This window comes from Anticarsia gemmatalis, chromosome 5, assembly GCF_050436995.1.
Source record: "Anticarsia gemmatalis isolate Benzon Research Colony breed Stoneville strain chromosome 5, ilAntGemm2 primary, whole genome shotgun sequence".
Classification (NCBI taxonomy): domain Eukaryota; kingdom Metazoa; phylum Arthropoda; class Insecta; order Lepidoptera; family Erebidae; genus Anticarsia; species Anticarsia gemmatalis.
Genome location: NC_134749.1, coordinates 4,601,944 through 4,625,783, shown reverse-complemented (window position 1 = coordinate 4,625,783; position 23,840 = coordinate 4,601,944). Strand labels below are relative to the sequence as shown.

General features: G+C 35.2%; 2 protein-coding genes across 4 annotated transcripts in view; one reads left to right on the top strand and one right to left on the bottom strand.

The window, feature by feature from the left end:
• LOC142972873 (odorant receptor 4-like) overlaps window positions 1-23,840 on the top strand; it is a 323,505-nt gene that overhangs the window by 295,990 nt on the left and 3,675 nt on the right. Inside the window, exons 1-3 of one of the 3 annotated variants that reach the window (XM_076114254.1) lie at window positions 21,473-21,577; window positions 22,687-22,794; window positions 23,368-23,429. The gene's annotated coding sequence lies outside the window, so the exon portion shown is untranslated. Of the gene's footprint in view, window positions 1-21,472; window positions 21,578-22,686; window positions 22,795-23,237; window positions 23,430-23,840 lie in introns of those variants that run through there. The other 2 variants (XM_076114255.1, XM_076114256.1) reach the window with 2 other exon arrangements.
• Window positions 18,544-21,300, bottom strand: Or88a (Odorant receptor 88a). Its single transcript, XM_076114257.1, has 7 exons — window positions 21,169-21,300; window positions 20,703-20,907; window positions 20,059-20,313; window positions 19,503-19,602; window positions 19,321-19,425; window positions 18,929-19,084; window positions 18,544-18,594 (listed from the first exon to the last, which is right to left on the bottom strand). The coding sequence occupies exons 1-7, from the start codon at window positions 21,296-21,298 to the stop codon at window positions 18,544-18,546; spliced, it is 1,002 nt and encodes a 333-aa protein (XP_075970372.1). The 5' UTR covers window positions 21,299-21,300.

Sequence of the window (23,840 nt, the reverse complement as noted above, 5' to 3'; positions counted from 1 at the left end):
AACTAATGGCAAAATCCGTTCAGCTTAAACTAGTGGCCAATTTCAATAACAATAAGGATTACTAAACGTCAAGAATTATTAATAACAGTTAAATGTACCGGGATATATAAAAGGTTTGATAAATTACTAGTGGGTAATGGGTATTAGATATTTCGATTCGACCTGTCCCTAAGGTAATTGATTAGTTGACAGTTGACATAAATCAAAATATACAATTTAGGATTATTTCTCTTGCATATTGTAAAAGAGCGATCTAGTTCGCGTAATGGCTGGATTGCCATCTATATAGGTAAATCTAATTCGAAATTTGTTGGAGTCGGATTCGAGCTAGTCAATTCGCACTTTTAAAATACACGTAATCTAAACGGTATCTCAATACTCTATTACTATCCACTAACGACAACCGGCCTGTTATCGAGAAATTTTGTATAAAAATCTGATCAGCGCCTCTGACGGGCGTCGTAGGAAATGTTTTGGCAGTACATTCTAAACGTCAAAATTTCGATAGCTAGCCGGTTGTCAGTGTGATAGTTAAAGAGAATCGAGGTACGGTGCCTCGATTCTCTACCACTATCGACTACCGACAACCGAACTATCATCGAGAAATTTTGTATGAAAATCTGATCAGCGCCTCTGACGGGTGTCGTTGGAAACATTTTGGCAGTACATTCTAAATGTCAACATTTCGATAGCTAGCCGGTTGTCGGTAGTCGATAGTGGTAGAGAATCGAGATAGTACACTCTAATTAGTTTCATTTTAAACCAGCATTTGATCATGCGCTAATTTAGATTTTTAAAATTATGCACATTTTGACGTCACCTTAAATTCGACCATGGGGAGTAAGCCAGTTGGGCTGAAGCTTTAGAACTTTGACATGCAAGAAAGTTTTTGAAAAAATCCAGGTAAACAAACATTCTTAAGCCAAAAAAGTGATTGATTAATAAAGAGCTCATGAAACTTTTTGAAGGAGGTAAAATTAAATGTGGTCAGCACTTTGAAAACAAAAATAATTTAAGTTTATAATGTAACAACGGAAATGATGTTGATTGATTAAACTGAAAATGTTTATTGAAATTGTACCGTTAATACCATTGAGTGATTATTTTGTAACAGTGTGAAGAATAAACATCGATATTATTTAAATACAGTGCTTTTAAATTTTTACTATACGCGATTGTGATTGTGTTAAGAATATTTGATTCCTATAATACGCGTATTCCGAAGCACGCGAAAATAATGTGTAAAAACGAAAACAACACAATCATCAATCATTAAAAAATAAATTTCGTTCTAAAATACCTAGACTATAACAGAGAAGGCTAAAGGATAACAATTTTTATAATAAGAATCAGAAACATTTCTCTTGCATCCGTTGTCATGTCGAAGACAGAGATGTCATGATTATCTAAAGGACTTTTGTTAAACGCCTATAATAAATAGATACAATAGGTAATTATGAATGCAATGTAGAGCATGTAAGTAACTTAACTCGCTACCTGGGAAATATTGTAAATCTATTACGATTCTTCGCTACTTGCGTTCTCATGAAAGGTCTTATGTCCTGCGTGATGACAGTCTACCGAAGTCCGTAAACGAAACCAACGAAAAGCGACTAGACCCCAATATTTAATCAGTATTCGCTCGCCGCTTCTGCGCTAATTAAATCCACATTGAGATATGCAAACAACCATCAAACTGAGCGATTGGATTTTCGTATAGAAGGTAGGTATTTCTATTAAAAATGGACATAAATAACAAAGTAACAAGTTATAGTTTTATTAGTTATTAAAGCAGGGCTTGAACCAAAAGTGGGCCACAATTTTACGCCGTACAATATTAAAACGTTTCAATTGCGCGTTTTACGACGGGGGCCGAAATTTTAAACGCGTTGCCCGGCCTCAGTGTAAATGGTTTATGTTGTATTTTATTGTTCGTGTCGCCACCTACCGTTTATAGGCGGTATATTATTCGCATTTATTTTGCCAAGATAAGCGCTTTTTAAAGATTTTTTGTTGCATGTTAACGATTTGTTTTTGTTTTCGAGTTATTTCGAGTGGCAAGATATGGGCGTGAGTTACTACCTGTAAGGCATATTGTGATCTTCCACGAAATGCAGATAAAATAAGATTTTTTTTATCGTAATCAGATATAAAATTGAGTTACTTACCACTAATAAATTTGAAAGTGCGTGAAAAAGCGCCAGCGAGCAAGTTCATTATCATTTACATAGTTACAACCATACACGTAGCAGCCTAGCAGTCTTTCAAGAGGTATTTTACATACTCTACCCACTACCTAGTTACATTTCGTACCTCATCTAATCAACAAAAAGTTGCATACATCTCGTAAACTCGACACACGATCGACAGCCAATAAAATGAAATAAAAGTGACGGTAACACGCGGCATTTTTTATTTATCTCTTTATGTTCACGTAAAACAAGGTTGTATGTATAAAATATAGCAACCATTAGCTTTAGCAAAAGGTTTATTCAGGATCATCCGAGTTTTGGAAGAAGCAATTAACGGTTCTGAATCATTGAGTAGGTTGCGAGGCTTAGTTAAGCTTTCAGACGTACCTTTCAACTTGTGTCTGTAGGTACACGTCTAATATGTATACAACAACGCATTTGAATCTATCAATTTTATATAGGCCTGAATTGTAAACATGAATACGGGTAAATGGAAAGCCATTCTGAACAATAAGTTTGTTTACACGTGCTTTCTAATGGGGATGTTAATTGTTTTACTTTACAATTTAAGGGACAGATTTTTTTGGTAAATGTTTTGTTACGATTATGGTTATAGGTATACTACATTCAACCATACATACATTTTCATGGATTTCCTGTTCGGTGTTCAACAATTTATTTATTCAACTTAAATAATCCCTTCCATTTCGTAACACCATCTTGCAATATCCAAATATAAATGACCATCAATTTCCCGAAGCACCCCAATGCCGTAAAGGGGAGCTTAGACATCCTTTCTTCTGTAAATCATTAAACCGCAATAATTGTTGGAGAATCGCTTGAGAATTGATTATTGATAGCGATGACATCTCGGCACTGAAGCCATCGTCTCATGAATAATGTATTACTCGTATATTAACATAATTAGGAGATAATTATACACTTTGTGTCCGCCATGATACGATACTGATATCAATGATTTGGTAGTACGATTTCCTAAATACCTACCTAAGTTGACTCTGCTATGATTTCAGGTGTTTTTGGTGAAACTGATCGTTTTGTATCAAACTGTTAACTCAAAAGGAGAAGTCATCTTTGGATCCTCGCTTCAAGCCTCAAACTACGGTTTAGTTTGAGAAATTTTGTAAATCAATGGTGTTTTTTACTTAAAAGGAGAAATAAATAAGATTCAAGTATCTTTTTCCAAAGGCTATACTCGGAATTAGGGATGTAGTTTTTTAAAATTTCGCAGAATTGAAAAATCGTAATGTTCGGTAGTTCATTAAAACGAATTTTACAAATTGAACAGCAATGTTCAGGATTATAAATACGTGTATTCGTATTAATTATTACTATATGATAATGTTTTATCTAAATGAATATGAAACAACAAAATATTTACTGTACAATTTACATGTGCCTACGGGCTTTACCGTGACCTATTTCTGTATCCATCACCTGCGTGTATGACGTCACAACCGAAACATTAAACCGTTTTTCATACAAATTATAAAACGGCTACATTACGTTTGAGTTCCCTTATACACTTGAGTCGTCATGAATAATCATCTGAATTACGCTAATGCACCGGCTAATAGGCCATTCTACGTATATACCGTGGCTAATCAAATAATGGATATTAATCGTCCCTCGTATTATCGCTATAGCATATTTCCTATTGTGTGGTAGGGTTTCAAATTCAGGATTAATTAGCTAACGTTCTCGGACTTCTCGGTATGCTTGAATGCTTGAGTTGTCTTATCTACCTATATCTGATGAGAGCCGTATAAGTATGCATATTAAAACGTGGATGTGAAATCGCATGACATGTAGTGTCATAAAATATCGGTAAATTGTGATTTGAACGTAGGGTTCGTACTATTATTTATAAAATGTCATGTTTGTTGTATGAGAGCCCTCTTAAAGATAAATTTTATTCTGGTTTTTTGGTGTTGATGCATCAACAAAAATACATCATCTGCGAAAACTTTTACTATCTAACTTTCATGGTTCGTGAAATACAGCCTGATGACCGACAGAGAGGCAGCGAAATTTTTGAGTACAAAACCCCAAAAACTAACCTTATCTTAACTAACCCGCAACTGTGCGTTTCCTGCAATATCACACATTTTATAAAGTGACGTCATTTTTTAAATTATAGTTTCAGTGCGGAACTCTTCTTTATATCCTCGTAATAATAAATCCACAATACTGAGGTGAATATTCAATACAGTAACTAAAGTAATTGTTCAATAACAAACATCATAATAACTGATTGAGTATCAAAAACTACTGAACGTTTCAATACGTTTCACATGTGTATTATAATACGGTATTATACCGGCTTTCGCTCTACCCCTACTGTATTTAGTTTATGAAATTCAATATTTCCATTCAGTAACAATTCGAAAAGTTGGCAATTTCATAAAGCCTTGTATGTATTATGAATTGCGAAGTATCGTTGGAACATTTCATCGGCTCTGTACACAGAATATTGTATTGCTTTATTACAAAACGTTTTTGTTCGTTTAAGTCGGTTAAAAAGCTCTATAGATTGTAGGGATATCAAAACACAAATACACGGTCAGTTGTGGCTACGGTTTGTTTCTGGGAACGAAGCCGGGGGCCTATTCCGAACAAGCGTCAGATTTCGATGGCAATTACTCAGGCTCAATCTGCTATACGATATTTGGAAGTTCATGTTTCAATATAAACGCTTTATGTACGCTGTGCAAGCTATATGACCTTTGCTAAGTTGCAATGTTATATTAGAACTAAAATTACTTCACAATTATAGCAATCAGACTCACGGAATATTACAATATTGAAAGGTTAAAACAATTCATAATAATGATTAATTAAACAAAAACGTAAGTACTACATCAGTGGTCTCTTTTATGCCACTGAAAACAGCTGCGCCGTACAAAAAGTAATGGGTATGAACCGCAGAGTAAACTGTAAAACAATTTCGTTAAATAAATGAAATGAAAACACATTACGTGTCTTTACAGAGCCGGGAGGAGAGTAAATTGATTGAATAATTGGGAACAAGTGTACTCAAAGCATCATTACCAAATTGTGCATTTAAACAAATTGCCGTCACCGATACAGCTTTTAGCGTAATTAACATCACATCGGTGAGTCGTGGTCCATTGTTCGCGAGATCCGTTTTAATTTTCGGCTGGGAGTGGAGCACCAAGTGAGCGTCGACGGCACCGGTCCGATGTGCTTCCAGGCTTGTTTACCCGACGCAAATAGCCGGGCCGGCCAATTCCGGCCATTGTTAGAAATATACCAATTGTTTGTTACCACAAAGAGTTCACTCCGATGAATTGGTAACAATGAACACATAATAAGAGACGTTCGATTATAAATTTATGTATTGTTACTGTATCGGGGCAGATTGTTTTAGTTTTGATTTTAAGATTTCTATTTTAGGAAATTGTTGTTGTCTCCCTAAACATTTTTGTGTTGTTGAACAAGCTCCGAGTCAAATCAAATCTTGCAAGAATGTCATTAGCAATAATATGTTTGAACTTAAGAATAGGATGGGACAACTCGATGTCATCTCAATTTCTTTTAGTTGTATTACCCTTTCTTGCTCTTTACGAAATAATAATATAAGATTAAAGATAGACGTTAGATAGTTTAAAATTTTGATACCTGTCAACCTCTTAACAAAATATGACCAAATCATTGTCAATGTAGACAGCCCATCAATCATTTGGGAGTTAACTAAACTAATATCTAGTACTAGATTCATACTAAGTACTCGTATGTATGTATCGTCAGTTCCTTATCAAGGAGTCATGAGTGTTGTGTTGATGCTCTTGAAGCAATACCACGCTAATGTTACGAGTCTCCAGGGAAATATAGTCGCCTGTGTCTAGCTGTTACAAACAAACAACTACAGACCTACTTGTTACTATGTTTGTAGTAGGCAATTTATAGAGGACCGTATTCTTTGTAAGACTGTTATTAAGACGGCCAAAGGTCTTTGAAGTTAGTAAAGCTGGAAATAACAGTTATAAAGTCAACGTACTATTCATTGTTTCGTTTACTAACCGTGGAAAATTTAATACCTCCTCCTCCTCCTGAAAACCTCATTGTTACCGGTAAGACACCAATTAAAAAAAAGCTCCACGCCTAAAAAGTTCTAAAATTGCTGAAGTTCGGTTATATTATCTATTTATTGTGGGTACTTCTTTGTCAATTCGCCTTTTTTTGTTACCCATGGCCACGACTAGGCAAGGGTCTCTTCCCGAACGAAGGAAGGGTTAGACCTTGAGTTTCCACGCTGGCATTTATAGAATATTTTTATTACGTTATAAGGATGTATATAAAACACTTAGTTCTGCCCACACCCTTAAGTATAACAGGCGAGATATTTCGTCTGTGTATGTGTGTATAAAATTATTATAAATATCTAATTTATAACACTTTTAATGTGGTCTAATTTTATGTTAATGTTCGTAGCTTATGATCACCGTCCGTTCCCGAACTATGAAGTGAGTTTTAAACTCCGTGATGACGGCCCATACTGAAGGCTTAACCTGTTTTCTAATATACTAAAGTGTGTCACATACATTTTCTATTACGGGACGGACAATGGACATTGCTGTTTATTTTATAGCCGTATTTCTGTTCTTTAATACTAGTAAAATATTATGAAAAGAAGACTTTATTTGTTTAGATAGTTGACTAATTCTAAACTTATTTCATTTGACAAATGATTCATCTTTTCCCTATGACCACCGGGTACTTTTTACCCAGTACCGAAAACTTGACAGAAAAAAACCTAGATATATGTATGTAGATAGTGAACTTCTATAGTAAACTACTCGTCAAAAACTATTTGTTTTGCGGCTTCTTCTATTAATATACATCATGTCAAATCGCACAATATTGCAATCTTTCGAATTGACGACGCAAATCTTATTTTTATTCTTAAAGTTTTCCAAGCAACGCTTTTCAATTACAAACTAAGAACTCACTCATAAATATTTCAAATTTCCATATTGTTATAGCACTAATAATTCTAAAGCTCTTCACAAACACATTGTAATAATTTATCCTACGTATAAACACATTGCTTTATATCATCATAAAGTAATTTGCAGCAACTAAATGGTCATAGCACGGCGAGTGACGACGTGCAATCGCCGAGCGACTAATGAGAATACAACCGAATAGATTATAACTATTATCAACGATCAATTGACCGGTTAGGCCAATTCTGCATGGATTGGCCGCGTGATGCATCGTTGAATTCGTTGATCAAGTGGTTGAAAGCAAATCTCAGTATCTCAGTATTGTTGATATGAGTTGAGGGGATATTGTTTGAAAACTACTAATTAGGCTTTTAATTAGGGTATTTAATACTTTTTTGGCATTGACTAGAAATTATTTTTAGCAAGGAATCGTCCTCACCCTTGAATTTCTCTGTGATAATTTTCGTCGTGATTAAACTTAAACCAATAGAGTAGGAACAATACCATAAAAAAAACTTGTTTACTTTCCTAATAGTTTGGAACTTTATTGTAAATGCTCGTAATAAAACTAATTACCACCTAACTGAGAATACACAATTACAAACGGCTACCAAAACTATTGTTATTCTTCCCTACAAAAACATGAAACTGGACTCGTATATGAAAACAATTTCAATTATAATAATACACGTTACAAAATCAGTGGTAACGCATTAAAACAACACTGTTTCAAACTTCGTGGCTAAACATGTTATTTCAAATATATATTTCAATTAACTCAGTTTACTTTTGAAACGTAAGTTAAATTCACAAAGCGCTCTGTTTGAGGTGTATCGCCCGGGGGAGAACAGGGTTCAACCCGGGCCGTGCAAACTAAACTAGTTATGACCGTCTATCACAACGTTATGGAATTGTACAACAATAAAACAGGAATAGACCTATACAAACATAATGTAACCTACAATTGGACATTCATTACCTTCTACTGCGATAGTACTGCTTCGACTAATCAAAAATTTGCTCTAACGTAAATTTGTTATCTTCAAACTGGCCTCCTGTAGTTGCTAGTCTTAGAAAAATAAGGGAAATGGCAACTTCAAAAAAAATCGGCTTGGATATTGGTCACACCGAATACGAATGTGTGTCGAATTGGAATAATTCAGGTTGCTCTATTTGTTACGTACTTTAGACCTTACTTTCAACGTAACAGACAGCGAAATTCTTAATAAAACTAGATTTTATTAAGAACCTGATGAAGTTGTGTATTATGATTACTACTTTACTATCTCAATGATATGAAGAACAATATCTCTCTCAATCTCCATCTTTCTGTCTTTTTCTCTCTCGTTTTCACAAACTTGTATTTATTTATTAAATATCATAATTATAACTAACAAGCAACCCGAGTTCATCTACATACTAAATTGTCTTCGTATATGAAGGTTAACGGTCTATTGCTGAACACAGGCCTCTCCAATTGCACGTCTGAGAGTTCCCCGATATCCCCTGTTATGTGCAGATCGAAAATTGAGCCTAATCGGATATGGTTTCTATTGAGTATTTGCATCGAATAATTGCCTTATAAGCTCTACGAGAGGTTAACTTGAATTGTAGAGCGAAGATAGACAAGAACGTTATGAAACTAGAATCACTAGAATTTTTGCGATTTCTGCTGGTTTCCCTTAAAAGATTCTGAGAAAAATGTTAAGAGGTATAAATATTTTTATCTACTATTGAGATGAAAATAGGTTTCGTTTGAGTAAAAATATTTATGTATAGATTCATTCGCATGATGCTTTATTTCATAAACTGTAATTATAAAAATTATGTTAAATACAGAAATATTCGGATCGGTGTGTGTTTTATAGACTTAAAGGTATATATTAACTGAACTTATCTATACTAATATTATAAAGCTGAAGAGTTTGTTTGTTTGTTTGATTGTTTGTTTGTTTGTTTGTTTGTTTGTTTGAACGCGCTAATCTCGGGAACTACTGGTCCGATTTGTAAAATTCTTTCAGTGTTAGATAGTCCATTTATCGAGGAAGGCTATAGGCTATATTCCATCACGCTACGACTAATAGGAGCGGAGTAGCAACGAAAAATGTTACAAAAACGGGGAAAATTTTGACCCATTCTCTCTTATGTGACGCAAGCGAAGTTGCGCGGGTCAGCTAGTAAAATATACAAAAACTAATTATTCCCTTGAAAATATGACAGAGAGCACAAATATAATACTATTAATCATTGTCCATTGTACAGCTTTAAAATTTCACTAGCAAGTCTGAGTTTGCCAAGTTGACTAAGTCGTCTATCAAGTGAAGAATAAGCCGATAAAGTGACGAAGTGCCTCGCTTGTTAATTATTTAAGCAACACATAATGGGACGCTTCATAAATTATAACGTGTGAAGCCTTTGGCGGCGGCTGTGAGACTAAATTAGCTGATACTGTGTTAATGTGAAACAAAAAAGGTCGTAGTGTCTTAAGACACAAAATTCAAACTGGCAACTTCTTCAATTTCTTTTTTTAAAACAGTTATTTGGAATAAACTAAATGCATGACCAATCTGATTAGATTTTTTCACGCGTTTTGAATTTTTGTCGCATGTGGGTATGGTTTTTATTTACTCTAAAATTACGACTGTCTTCTCCCGAATGAGTGATGGTTTCGGACGGTGCAGTATAACAGTTCTCGACCACGATCTACAATCGACAGCCGGCTAGCTACCGAGATTTCTTTTATAAAAAAATAATTAGCGCCAGTACCGGGCATGGTAGAAACTATTTTTACAGTACAATTTAAATGTCAATCTCTAGATACTGTAGTCTATAGTATCTACTAAGTATACGGAATCTTGAGACGGGTGAAGTTAACTTACTAAAATAACATACATTCACTTTTCTAAATCTATCGAATAATTAGCAAAAAATTAATATTCTTAACAAATGGTCGACAGTTAATCGTAGTCGTTACAAGCGGCACGTTTCTGATAAATGAACTGAGACCTAAATAAGCAGAACACTAAATGAAATCCAAACTGCAAATAACAGTTGAATAAATTCAACCGTTTTAATAAAGGACCAGTCTTAATGACTTGGTACGTACCTTTTACATTTTTATTATTTTTATTACGTCAAGACTTGTTATACCATTTTAGTTTAACTTACACCTAATCAAAACGAATGTGTGCTTTGGTCATAGAATGATTTTAACCGATGGCGTACCCAATACATGCATGGAGTTAAATCCAAAATCGAAATATAAATCAAATCAAATCAAATCACACCAATAAATGATTTGATTTGATTTTGATTTGACAATTAAACATAATTTGTGTAGAAATAAAAAAATTGTACCTTCCGTAGGTACCAAAAATGTTTTTATTTGAAATCGTTATTACCATAGATTACTGGCTATACTATTCGCATTTGCTTTCTAATTGCCTAATAGGAAATGAGTTCCTATAGCATCCTTTCTTTAATTAGTACCAACGGAACTGGACTATATTCACGCAAGCGAAATTGATTATTGTCGTATAGTTATCTGAGCACATTATCACACATAATACGCATCATTAATATAATACACTATTGTTATTTAGTAGGTAACAAACCCGTAGCTAATTAGAAATTAGTTCGCCACTTCCGCACTAATTAAATTTGCATTCCTATTATTGTAATTAGGAAGATTTCGTTTGTTGAAGCAAAACATTCCACATAGAGTGCAGCGTAACGTTATTTGATACTGTTTACTGTGAAAGCAGAACAAATATTTGTTCTATTTAGAAACTAAAGTGTAGTATTTTAGTTTGAATACTTTTTTTATCCCATGGCGGTCATGGGAAAAATCGTCACTGATGGGCAAGGGGCTCCTCTCGAACAGGGGAGGGGTTGAGCTTCAAGTTACCACGCTGACCAAGTGCGGGTTGGAGTTTTTGCTTTGAAAAGTCATTGGCGTATTACCTAGGGATCGAAACTTAAATTGTTCGACTATCCCTGCTAATAATTATCAATTATCTAAACCTATTGGGTTTTTTTAGACTACGGTAAGCTATGAAGATAAATGATGTCTTAAAATCGCGAAGGAATTTTTAGTATTCCTATTGTTTCAGCAGATTCGTTCTAATTCTCCAGAAACATGTTGGTACATAACCTTGTTAACCCGAATCAACGGTAACTAAAACAAAGCGAGCCTTTGTTAAAACCACTATAATTACTTTGTTCTATTCTACAAGAACGTTAACGAAAGACGCACCTTTTACATTGAATTATTAAAATTAAACCGTTTTGCCGGCTAGCGGTCTCAAAGTCGTTCGCGCAAGAAACTTGTGAAATCCATCACAAAGGACAAAGGAGCGAGTCCGCAGGCCATTTGTTCAGCGCACGTATTTGTTCGCGCCTAATTAAACATGAAACGCTGAAAGTACCTGTATATCAAGGGAATTAAGGGATATGCAGAGTGGATTTTAACCTATTGTGAGCTTCCGCTAGGTGGGTCTCGATTGTAAACTGTGTGTGATCTTTGAGCTACGAGTGCTCTTTGCTTTTTGGAGTTGTTTTTTAATGGGGTATTAGATTGAGTTGTATGTGGGTTAATGCGGTAATTGTTAGTATCTTTTTGCGATCTTGTTTTGCTTTCTCATACCGTGATGTTCAAACATTAAATATTTTTTTAGCTTTGAAAGCTAAATGGAAATCACCGCTGATGTATTAATTACTCATCAACGGACATTACCAAAAAGATTTCAAAATAATCCATATAGATCTACTCTACATTTGAGAAAACACTCATCATTCAAAACTTTCGCCACGCTTTTGTGGTCCTCTTTTCGAAAGCTAAATAGGTTCTTTGTCCATTTGCAGGCTCTAGTACCGAGCAAAACAGTTAGCAGTATCGCGACCTCATTCCGTTAATGAGAGCAATCCACAAACATTTGCATATGCACTGTTTATCAACTGTGAACACTTTGCAATCAGTTCCATTGCCCAATATTAGTATGTACCGAAGTGAAAATTGATATTGCAAGCTTAGAGCGAAATGCACCGTGTGCGTTCAACTACTCTACGTGAATTTATTGTTATGATACTCGCTTATTGGTTGTTAGTAATGATTGAATAATTGGTTATACCTATAATAACCAACTGTCGTTTGGTATCAGAACGAAATGACTAAGGTTTTTGTGTCTGTGATGGTTTAGATAAGTGTCAGCTTTACAAGGGCATTTAAACAGTTATTGGTTAGCAAGGATGGATAAGAAATAGTAACTGCTGTAAGTTTTCTTAATGCTTTTGCATTGCGAAAGCATCGAAAATGGTAGATATAGTTTGGGTAAGATCCGTGTTAGGAAAGGCACAAAGGCAAGCAAACAATTTTTTAAGAAATATGTGTAGTTTATCAACTTTGACATTCAAATAATTTCTGAAAAATACTGTGTTACTCGCTACAGGTTTATATAATACTGTCTAGGCATTAGGTAAACTTGAAATTCAAACAAAGTACTATAACTAATATAGGAGTACTGTAAGTTGTTGAGAAAGTCAATTTACTAACTTTTATAAGTCTCTGAGTTAGATGTACTTAGTCTGAAAATTACTTTTTATTTTTGCGTCAACCCATCAACGGGCTCAGAAAGATTTCCTTTCGTATAGTTTTCAATAAATAATTATTATCGTAGGTAATTTCATCATGGTATTTAGAATGTTAATTTTAAAATATTTACAAAGAGATGATTTCATCACTAAATATGCCATTTTGAAATCAGGCATATAAACTTATGAAGTATTTTATCCTGGGTACGCATGGACTTAACATCGTATCTATCCCAAAACTCGTTCCATACTTTCTGTACAATATTCGCGAAAATAAATCCGCTTAGCCACAGAGAGACTGGCGAAATAAAATATTCTATTAGCAAAATCCGTTGGCTCATAATTCACTCAGAGAGGTGCGCACCGCGGGCATGGCAGGTGGTCTTAATAAATACGAAAATGGCCTATCGCGGGGTTAGTAATAAATTCAAAAGGCAATCAACGCCACGGGGGCGGGTAAAAATATTAATAGCCGAGAAATAATTATGTATTCATGACTTCCAGCGTCGGTCGGGGATGAAGTGGAGCCGAAGCATCGGGTAAACTAAATCCGTAGGGATTGGGCGAAGTACTGAGCACTCGACGAGATCGCGCCGCAACCTGCCTACTCGCTCGACCGCCTGCTCGACCGCTCACTCGCCCGTCCGCTTGCCCATCCGCTCGCCCGTTCACCCGATCCGTCAAACCGGACGGGCATGCCCACGTTTATACTAAAGTGCACAGGTTATCGGGAATTATTTTCTAAGTTCAGACCTCATCAATTTATAGGCGAGAGTGGGAGTGATGTAGACACGTTCATTTATATTATGAGATGTTTTGAATATTGTAGTAGATTTTGTATTTATAGAATAAAAGGTATAGTGGGTAGTATTTATTCGAAAAGCTCAATAATATTCTTTATTCGTCTCTGTTTATTTTTGGTTGTGTTGTGTTGCGTCTGTATTTTCCAAAACAACGCAATGTTCAAATAAAGTTACAGTTAATAAGTGCAAGTTTTCGCACTGGCTAAACTGATGGCTGCAATTTGCAACGTCAGCTCCCAGCATCTAATTTGAAGTCCTGTACGTGTCTATTAATCCGCAGCGACTGAAAACAAAACAAGTGGAATCAGCTTTTCTGTGCAAGCCATCAATCAATCGTTAATCCAGGGCGCAATATCCATAAAATGGATCGCGGGAGCACAGGGTCGTAGGCTTGCAGGCTTGCATGGTACGTGGTACGTAATTCTGGCGAAGCGAGCCAACGACAATGCCGCAATCGGACCAGCAATCTGCATAATGGATTGGTCGGCCGAACGCGCTTCGTCCGGTCGCCGCTCATTCAATTGTCGCGGTCGCCAATGTGTCGCACCGTTATTACGGAATACGGAATTAATAATTTCATGGCACATGGGTGCGAAGGTTCACGCCTCCGACGTTAGAAGTTATGGCTTGCTTTTTTTATTTGCTGCCTCCGGGAGCATATTTTTTAAATTGTATCTGTCGAGATTGAATTGCTAAATCTTTGGCCGAGTCGGATGGTTTAGTTTTTAAAGACAAGAAACATTTTATTGCCATCCATATTGTGCTCCTTCATATTAACTTAAAAGTGGTATCAAAACCAGGTTGTCAAGTGTTTAATAATAATAATGAAAGATTCTAAAATATGAAAAGCAACACCAACAACACCAATATTATTATATTTTCTTAATTCAAAGTTTTTATACAATGCATAAAAATAGGTGCGTTCACAAAAAATGTCGCAACTTTCATTCATTTTCCAGCAGCGTGCATTCACTCGAGCATTTCACAAATGCAAGTAAACAATGTTATTAAAGCCCAGCGATACGTGAAACTGTATTCATAATATTGAAACGTTGCAAATGTATGTACACTAAATTGTGCGAGTTAGTAATTTTGAATTTGAAATGCAAAATATGAAGTGACTGTACAGATACGGGAGCTTAGTGGAACATGTCCCATTGGGGATCTTTGCATATTTGACAAACTGTTTTGTCAAATTCTAATCATTTATTCAGAGAGCTGGAGCGACAGTGGGCCCTAATACACTGATGTTGATGCGATTGTGTTCTAACGTGGACTGGCGATTGTTCTCCAAATATCATTGTATGAAAACACTCATTGATCGGTGTTGTTACTTGTGAATTCATATTGAAAAAGTCACCTTTTTCCTCGATTATAAGAAATTTACCTAGTTTTTGAACAGCAATTAGGGTGACTTATTATAAATAGAAATCTATAAAACTTTCTTCCTAATTTTCTCACCCTCAGAAGCCACATAAGTTTTTAAACTTATACTTAAGGAGCAGTAAGTTTACAATTCTAAACTGAAGTTAATAACATAGAACATCTACCATCAAATTGTCCTGCACCCAGGCAAAGAGGTGTTCGTCGTCTACATCCCCACAAGATGTACGGCTCAATAACGCTTCCTAATCTAAAGCCAGGCTTTCAACAGACACATAAGATTTACTGCTCACATATTATATGTGTTGTGAACTGAACAATAGGCGAGATATTGATTTAAAGTATGATATAGTGTTACGGCAACGTCTTGCTTGATGCAACGAGAGATATATCAAGTGTAGGTACGTATATTCTTGTTTACGGCATGTGATCGAGTGCAAGGAGATTCTAATGTTTTCGTAAATTCAAAACGAAGGATTGTGTAAAAATAATGTCTTAAAATTACAATTAATATGTTTACCTTAAATCTATAACTTGTTGATCAAGCTATGCGCAATATTTGCTATAGATACGTACGTAACATAACTAATTTGTCTTTTCCTTAGCCTGATTGAGTGCCCTACTGCTGTCAAATGATTTGTTAGGACTACAAAAAGTTTATTGATTCCAAGAATGACTACTAAAACTAAAACTCCAAAATTGTGAGGTCTATCTCACAATTTTGGAGATTATTTTATTCGTCAATATTTGTAATTAACTTGGTTCTTTCGTAGATTGTCCATGAAAAGTTCATACAAGATCATATCAGTTAACTTTAGTAAATCATGTCGTCGCAAGTCTATGTACTAACAAACTAAATTAAATCAAGAGTATGTTCAGATAGGCTATATTTCAGGATCGTCATCAATAAGCAACTGTCTCCCACGTCGGTGCGAAGAGGCTGGGAGATACGCATCTTACTTCACTACAGTGTACTTACAGTACAGTGAACTAGCTTTCATAACGCGATCATTTAGTTCTGTGTATTGCACTTGTACTGCTATCACTTGGCAAGAAAATTCGTATTTCCGCTTTTATGCAATACCCGTCGTATTATTTAGTGGGCAAAAGGTAAAATCACTTTAAAAGCCAAACCTCAAGTACACTTCTTGATTGTATATGATCATATCAGCAATATACAATCCTGAAAAGGTGAACTTAAGCGTTAATAATTCAATCCTGTACCTCGATTCTCTACCACTATCGACTACCGACAACCGGCTAGCTATCAAAATTTTGACATTTAGAATGTACTGCCAAAATGTTTCCTACGACACCCGTCCGATGCGCTAATCAGATTTTCATACAAAATTTCTCGATGACAGGTCGGTTGTCGGTAGTCGATAGTAGTAGAGAATTGAGCTACAGTAGCTCGATTCTCTACTATTGTAAATGTCAAAATGTCGATAGCTACCCGGTTGTCGGTAGTCGATAGTACCTAGTAGAGAATCTAGGTACCTACTGAAACTTCTTTTTAATGACGCGAAGTTTATAACCTACATATATTTCAGCCAGTAACTATACAAAAATACATAAACTCCTGCTAATTTGAGAGTAATTCCACACCTGTTATTGGGATAATAGTTGGTGATAACTTTTGTTCAGAGATGGTTCTCTAACATTTCAGCTCGTACACTGTGTTGATACGTAAATGGATTGACTACACAACACAAGTAATCGCTATCTCTCATCTTCTTGGCGTAATTGTCAGCAAAGGAACATTGTGTTCCGTTTGAGGAGCATCAACATGTCATGCACTTGATAAATGGATTGGTCTACTGTCAACTGAGAGAGTTTGAGGTGCACTGTTCGGTATACAAGTAAGCATATTATATTACCTATGTATGTTGTAGTGTAAAACAATTAAAGGAAATATCATAAAAGAAATTATGCTTCAAGTAGCTACTGAAACTTATACATCATTTGTTTTGATTATGATTAAACACTAACATCTGTGTAGATCACACAGATATTTGTGTTTTAGAAAAAAATATAAATTGCAAATATTTCGGTAGACCTTTTTTAAATGTTAAGTTGCGAAGACTTTAATTACCTGGCCTCGAAACATTTAATTGTACCTTTAAAAAAATTGATCCACGTTAAACTTAATCCTGTACCTAAGTATTCAAATTTTAGGTCTTTTTTTCATTCACCATCGGCGAAGCAATTTATGACCATTCTTAAGCCACTCGTGTCACCTTTTCATCAACTTCTGACTCCGTCTGTATCATTACATTGAGGTATCTCAGCTATAATTACTGTATCGAAACTAATCACATCATATTTTTGTGATCGAACGAGACACGATCACATAATATTAATCAAGTTAACTATTAGACGGGTTGTCATCAACAATCAGATACGAGGTACTAATTACCTCGTATAACGAGATTAGGTTACTATGTAACATTAATAATTAATTAGATGCCAGTACATACTTACATACATCATTAAGTAATTCAGTCACGGCATATTGTGCGTACAACAATGTTAATAGATTAATTTGCAATATTGGATTGTGATGTCAAGAATCAATTGACGAGATATTGAGATTTGATTCTCGTATTATTGAATTGCTTGGTGGTGATTAAGTTAATAAACGTGGTAAGAAGAATGTTTTGAACTACCGTAAGTATATGATTGCCTTAAACAGTATCGCTGATAAATTAGCTGTGATATATCATTTTTAAATTAGATGTAGTCGATTTTTTCTTTATATGCGTCATTTAGTCTATGGACAATTGCCTAATTTTTTACTTAGAGCATACATGTGTTGAATTGAACCAGAAATTGATAAACCAAACATTCTATTCGAAAACATATATTATTATTTATAGTGAGAAAATTTCTAACTGCTGTGATAAACTCCAGATGCCAGCCATATCAAATTAAACGTCGAATGGCAAATAAAAGCGCTACGCACATTCAGAGCAATACTCAAAAACGTGAATGGAAAGCTATCCAATCAAAGTTAAAAGTAATTCAGGCCGTTAGAGCCCCAACCGGCTCTATTAAAATAACTTATCCAGCAATTTCAGTTACAACGTTGCTACAGTAATTGAAATCCATGAACAGAACGGCCATTGCTCGTATGAGCCGTTGGTCAATAGAAAAACACAATGGAGCCAGTACAATGGCCCCATTGAATGGTCTTAAACGTCGCAACCAAATGGAAATTTTAGAGCTCGCGAAACTATCCCCGGTGTAAGTTGATTTTTTCTGTACGGGTTAATGTGTTCCTACTTTCGATGTATTGTTTAGATAGATTAGTGTTAAATCGCTTAAAAACGACTTGAGAATTATAAATTACAAGTTCAATAGGAAGAAAATTAAGATAAAGTAAGTAAGAGCAAATAATCTGGTAAGTTAGACACACAAAAATCAGTATTTAATTGGCTTTAACAACTTTACCATCAGGTTGCTCGCTTGCTATACCAAAACTGAAGAAAGAAGGGAAATGAAGCAAAAAGAATATGGTTGCTAATGTCTTTATTTTCAATTTTTTCTATTATTATAATGTGCGCAGTGGGTTCGAACACTTGATCCTTAGTTCCTTGTCCCTAATACAGCGTACAAACTATACGCAGATTTGAGAATCTGAAAAAATATCAATATTCTATAACCCAGTAGTTCAAATTAAAAAAACAACAAGGATCTTCGAATACAGACTCATCATCGCCATCATGAAAGTATTTTTACTACATTCAATTAAATAGTAAAACCGTAACCAGCAGTCTTGTAATGACAAGCTGATCATTAACAAAGCAAAGAAACCTTGTAAGGATCGTACCAAGTGGCGTTCCTAGGTCTCTTTTTTCCCTCACTAAGAATTGCTCTTGTGTCGCGGGGAGTTTTACAAACATACTTGTCCCTTATAGGAAGAAAGCGTAATTTTATGTATGTTAATTAAATAATTTAACGTGTCCATTACCGATACAAAAGTGTTGAGAGACAACGGTATGATGCCGGCGATTCTAGGAGCCAGTGTTCGTGACCAGCGCTGCATCGCGATCAGTAGCAGTCGACGAAACTTCGGAGATACCGACACCCAGTCACTCAGATATACCGAGTCTAGTAGTGACTGGCTCTGTAACACACAAGACAATTTTGAAAAGAACAGTAAAAAGGTAGTGCAGGGTTTCACCTCCTGATACATTATTTGAGGGTTTCACCACTTACTTGAAGTTATGCAGTAAAATATAAAATATTTTATTTACTTGATCTTAGCGATAAAGGAAAGCATAGTAAAGGAACTTTGAATTGTTCTCAAAAGTAGTCACTCAGTAAGCACATATTTTTTTACAAGTATGAAATATTTCTTACCTCATATTGTACTAAGTTTCCGAAATAACAGTAGAGAAATACTTGTGTTGAGTAGATAAGTATCAAGACGATTAAAAACACAAACGGTACGGTACCCACTGGAGTCTGATGAAAAAGGAAGAAAAAATGGGTAATTATATGCAGGATAATGAAGCTAACCCACATTTCATACATTTACTTACGGAACTCAACCGATAGACGACCATACACAAGGACATGGACGATGTAAAGAATTGAAACGACATAGCGGGATTAAATATTTCATCTATCTCTTTGGTATACCTGAAAATTATTTTAATAGTTTAGACATCAAAGCACTAAAATAAATAAGCATACTCAGTCATAGTATAAAACCACTAACCCCCGGTTTCTGAGTACATTTATCGGTAGTTTATCTATTCAATAGCGTTTTTTTTTATATAAGTTTTAACGCTAAGGGTAAGTCGCTGAGGGTAAGTCAAGAGCTGCAATATTTTATTTTTAACACCGGTTTTAACCACCTTCAGAAGAATATTGACTACAAAGAGAACATATATATTTTGATAGTAGTTTTCATGAAATATTTAACACTTCATTACCGACTAAATAGCACTATGACTTACCCATTGTTGACCGGGCCACTCGATAAAAAAAATTAAACGAGCCGTCACTATATCCATTCATAGCTTTGTGGATATCTACCACTTACTCAAAGTTGTATTAGTTACTTAATAAAAAAAACAGTAATGCTATACATACCACGCGAGAGTTTCAAAACGCTGCACGTAATATACAAATCGCTTCTTTAAATCTTCATCAATCTCATCCCTGTATCGAAAACTTTCTTCACTTGTATACACGTTAGCATCGAACAAATGTTCTAAATTGTACTTGATGATCTTCATTTGTACTTCGGCCTGCGCGTAGTAGGTAGACACCACGAAGTCGAGGGCTATGTGACCGTATCCAACCCAGATTAAAGGAACCACTTCGAACATCACTGATATGGAGTATCTGTTAATAACATAATATGGTAAGTCAGCGTTATACGTTTTGAATGAAAAACAGATCAGCGCCCCTGGCGTATTTAAATTAATAATTTTCTACAACAAGTTAGAATATGTCAAACGCTCTCTGGCCGAATGTACCGAGTGTAAAAATTAAAAATTCTTAGTCAAATTTTCATTGGAATAGAAGAGTAAGTTCTAGCGAAGTTACTCAAGTTCGTAAGCTTTTTTTATCACCCTAATGTTAGGGTGCTTTTTATTTGTCCTTCGTGATAGTACAATCAAAGATCAAATCTCTAGCAACGAATCGGTTGATGACAGAGTAGCAAGGAATCTTTTCGTATTTTCAAAATTTTTATTTATTAACAATTAAAAAATATTTATTTATATACTCACTTGCCCCAAGTATCTGTATCAAAAGGTACATAGATAGGCACCACGGCGGTTTCGTCCTGGTACCGCCTCACAAAGTGCGAGGTCGGCCAGAACAATGCCGATACAGAAACACCTACGATTATGAGTTTAGATAGACGATGCATAAAGCTTATATTAGTTAGTAGTAGTTCTTCGTCTTTTTTGCCGTCTGCGCAGAAAATTGGATCTGAAAACAATACGTAAATCAATAAAGCGAAGTCACCTTAGGTAAAATAATTGTTTAAATCGGTTCATAAGTAAAGAACTAAGAAGCCCGGACATAAAAGTAGTTTGTCTGTAAGTTTGCGGTTTAAATTTAATTTGGTAAGGTCTTTGGTCATATTGTCTAGAAGAAAAACGTTGGTAACTTCTGTAAATAAAAAAATGGGCAAAAGTACTGAGCCTCAAGTAAAAATTGGTTTGTGTTCACAAAAGTAAAAAAGGCTACCGTTTATAAGTTTGTTGATCTTATCAATCCTTGTAACTTGCAGGTTCAATGTTAAATACTTCACAAGTAAGTTTAACTGTGGGATCTCTATCATGAGGCAGTCGAATACGTCGTCCAGATGATCACGCATCTGGAAAATACAAAGGTTAATCAAAAGTGCACATTAGGTAAAGAATACCGAACAAAACTTTTTGAGATAATGGTCTTGAAAGCAGATAGATAGCGCTGGCCGACTCTTAGTATATTTTGGCTACCTATTCAAACTTTGTGAAGTTACAATTGTATTTGCTTATTAGATAATCAACAGAATACGAATATTGGCTCTGAAGTAGCTTTATTTCTATCAGCAAATACGCATCGAAACCAAGTTAAATTTGGACTTTGATAACGACGAATCTGACCTTAAAAGGTACGTAAAACCAACCTGTATTATAAACATGATATGTTGAACATTATACCCAATAGCGACCAAGAACGCAAACGTTCTGTAAATCTGGTGACAAATCTGTTTGAATCTGTTCTGCGGTTTGGTCAAAAGTTTGAAGTATCCGGCCCAAACCAGAACTTTGTACACTACGGAAAAGGAGTCAAAAGGCTGAATTTTATCCGCACTCATGTTGTGAAGCGAAATATCGCAGATGGTCAGTACAAGACTAATCTAATTACTTACAAGTTCCTTTTAGGAAATGTGTAACTAGTAATCAGATATATTTTTAATTATGCCTTTTGGTACGGATGATACTATATTACCGAATTCATGCTAATTGTTTGATCAAAAATTACTAATTGTTACTTATACGTACTCGTTTAAACGCCTGATTAATTATTCTGCGTAATGTCCTCATCAAATTGTCCAGAAATTAATTACTAACTACTCGGTGATCATTTCCTAAGTTACGTTAGTATTACACAATACGAGTGAACCAAAGTACAGCCGTCTGATTCGTTCTCAATGGTTCTTAAAATACTCGTTGGAGTTGCTTATAAAATATTGAGCAAGAAGAAAAACCGTTAGAAATCGCTTTCGCGATTCTCGTCACTCTAACTTTTATTTTACAATATTTAGTATTCTTTGTACAGGCAGGTACCTACCTACCGGCAACAATAAAACTATCAATAAAAATCAATTTAAATGTCCCTGGTCTTCAAAGTTATAATTAGCAGAATTTTCCCTGGATCCCATACTTCTAATATAAAATAAAGCATCAGGACTGTCCACTTATTTTCAAAACTCTTTAGATATCGGGTTTAATTTCTTATTATTAATATTACATGATATTATTGCATCTAAACCTTTCTTTGACTTACCGATTTGGCAGAGATTACACAAGTCGTGGTCGCAAGGTAGCCCCTAATAAATTCGCTATAGATTGCGGCCCAGTGCAGTATAGCAGAATGTTTAGTGACCGTAATACGCGATGAATATGTCGTTACATATGTTAATGAGGAACACGGCAAATAGGTAGCTCTAGTATTTTGTAACGTCGAACTATTAGATTTCTGTTTTATTAATTCCAGAGGCGGAACAACATGGCAAAGTTTACGACTGCATGCCGATTGTGATTCCTCAATTGAACCTGCTGTGCAAGGTATCAATCTAAGGTGGATGAAATAAATGAGTTAACGGTAAGAGCAGCTCGATCTCTCGTACTATCGACCAGCGGCAACCGGCTAACTATCGAGAAATATTGTATGAAAATCTGACGAGCGCCTCTAGCGGGCGTCGCAGGAACTAGTTTGGCAGTACATTTTAAATGTCAGACTTTCGATACTCGACAGTCCCGACTGTTGAGAACCGCACTAGAGTTCATTGAATTGAAATCTATACTAATATTATAAAGCTGAAGAGTTTGTTTGTTTGTTTGAACGCGCTAATCTCAGGAACTACTGGTCCGATTTGAAAAATTCTTTCAGTGTTAGATAGCCTATTTATCGAGGAAGGTTATAGGCTATATATCATCACGCTACGAACCATAGGAGCAGAGTACCATTGAAAAATGTTAATGGAATTTTTTTTAACTACTCTCTCTAAGTGACGCAAGCGAAGTTGCGCGGGTCAGCTAGTTTCTTATATTATACAGGAATTATTATCGTGGATATTTTACAGCTTCTACTGTCGTAGCTACTGTTGCGTAGCAGTTTCAGGTTGAAAGCCCGGATGGAATCGAAACCTTTTTTTTTTCTTCTTTTTTTTTCTAGGTATTCCGTTCTGCGTAAAGCATGTACACTATTTGAGTACGAAGAGATAGTAAAAGCCTGAGGTAAAATCAGTTTAGTTCACACCAAAATTTAGTTCTAGGCACAATAAAATTACCTTACAAAAATAATGTGTCTTTTCTTGCCCTTAATTCTTAGATATCTGTATTCCTACGTCTCAACAAAATTATTAAGAAAATAACCTTTTATTCTGCTGTGCTAAGCAAACCAGGGTAAGGATCCCTAATATATTACTTATTTTAAAGCCTCAACCATCGATCAGCTTTTTAATAATAGTCTTAACTTGATAATTGTTCTACTACACTTAACTTAATAATTGCTTAGCTTCTTTATAGCGAATTATGTAATAAGTAGGTACAAAGTACCAAATTAAACTACTAATTTATTCTAAGTCAACTTCATTCACAAAGTCCCTTCAATCAATCAGTGTTAATTGAACAATATTGCATACGATA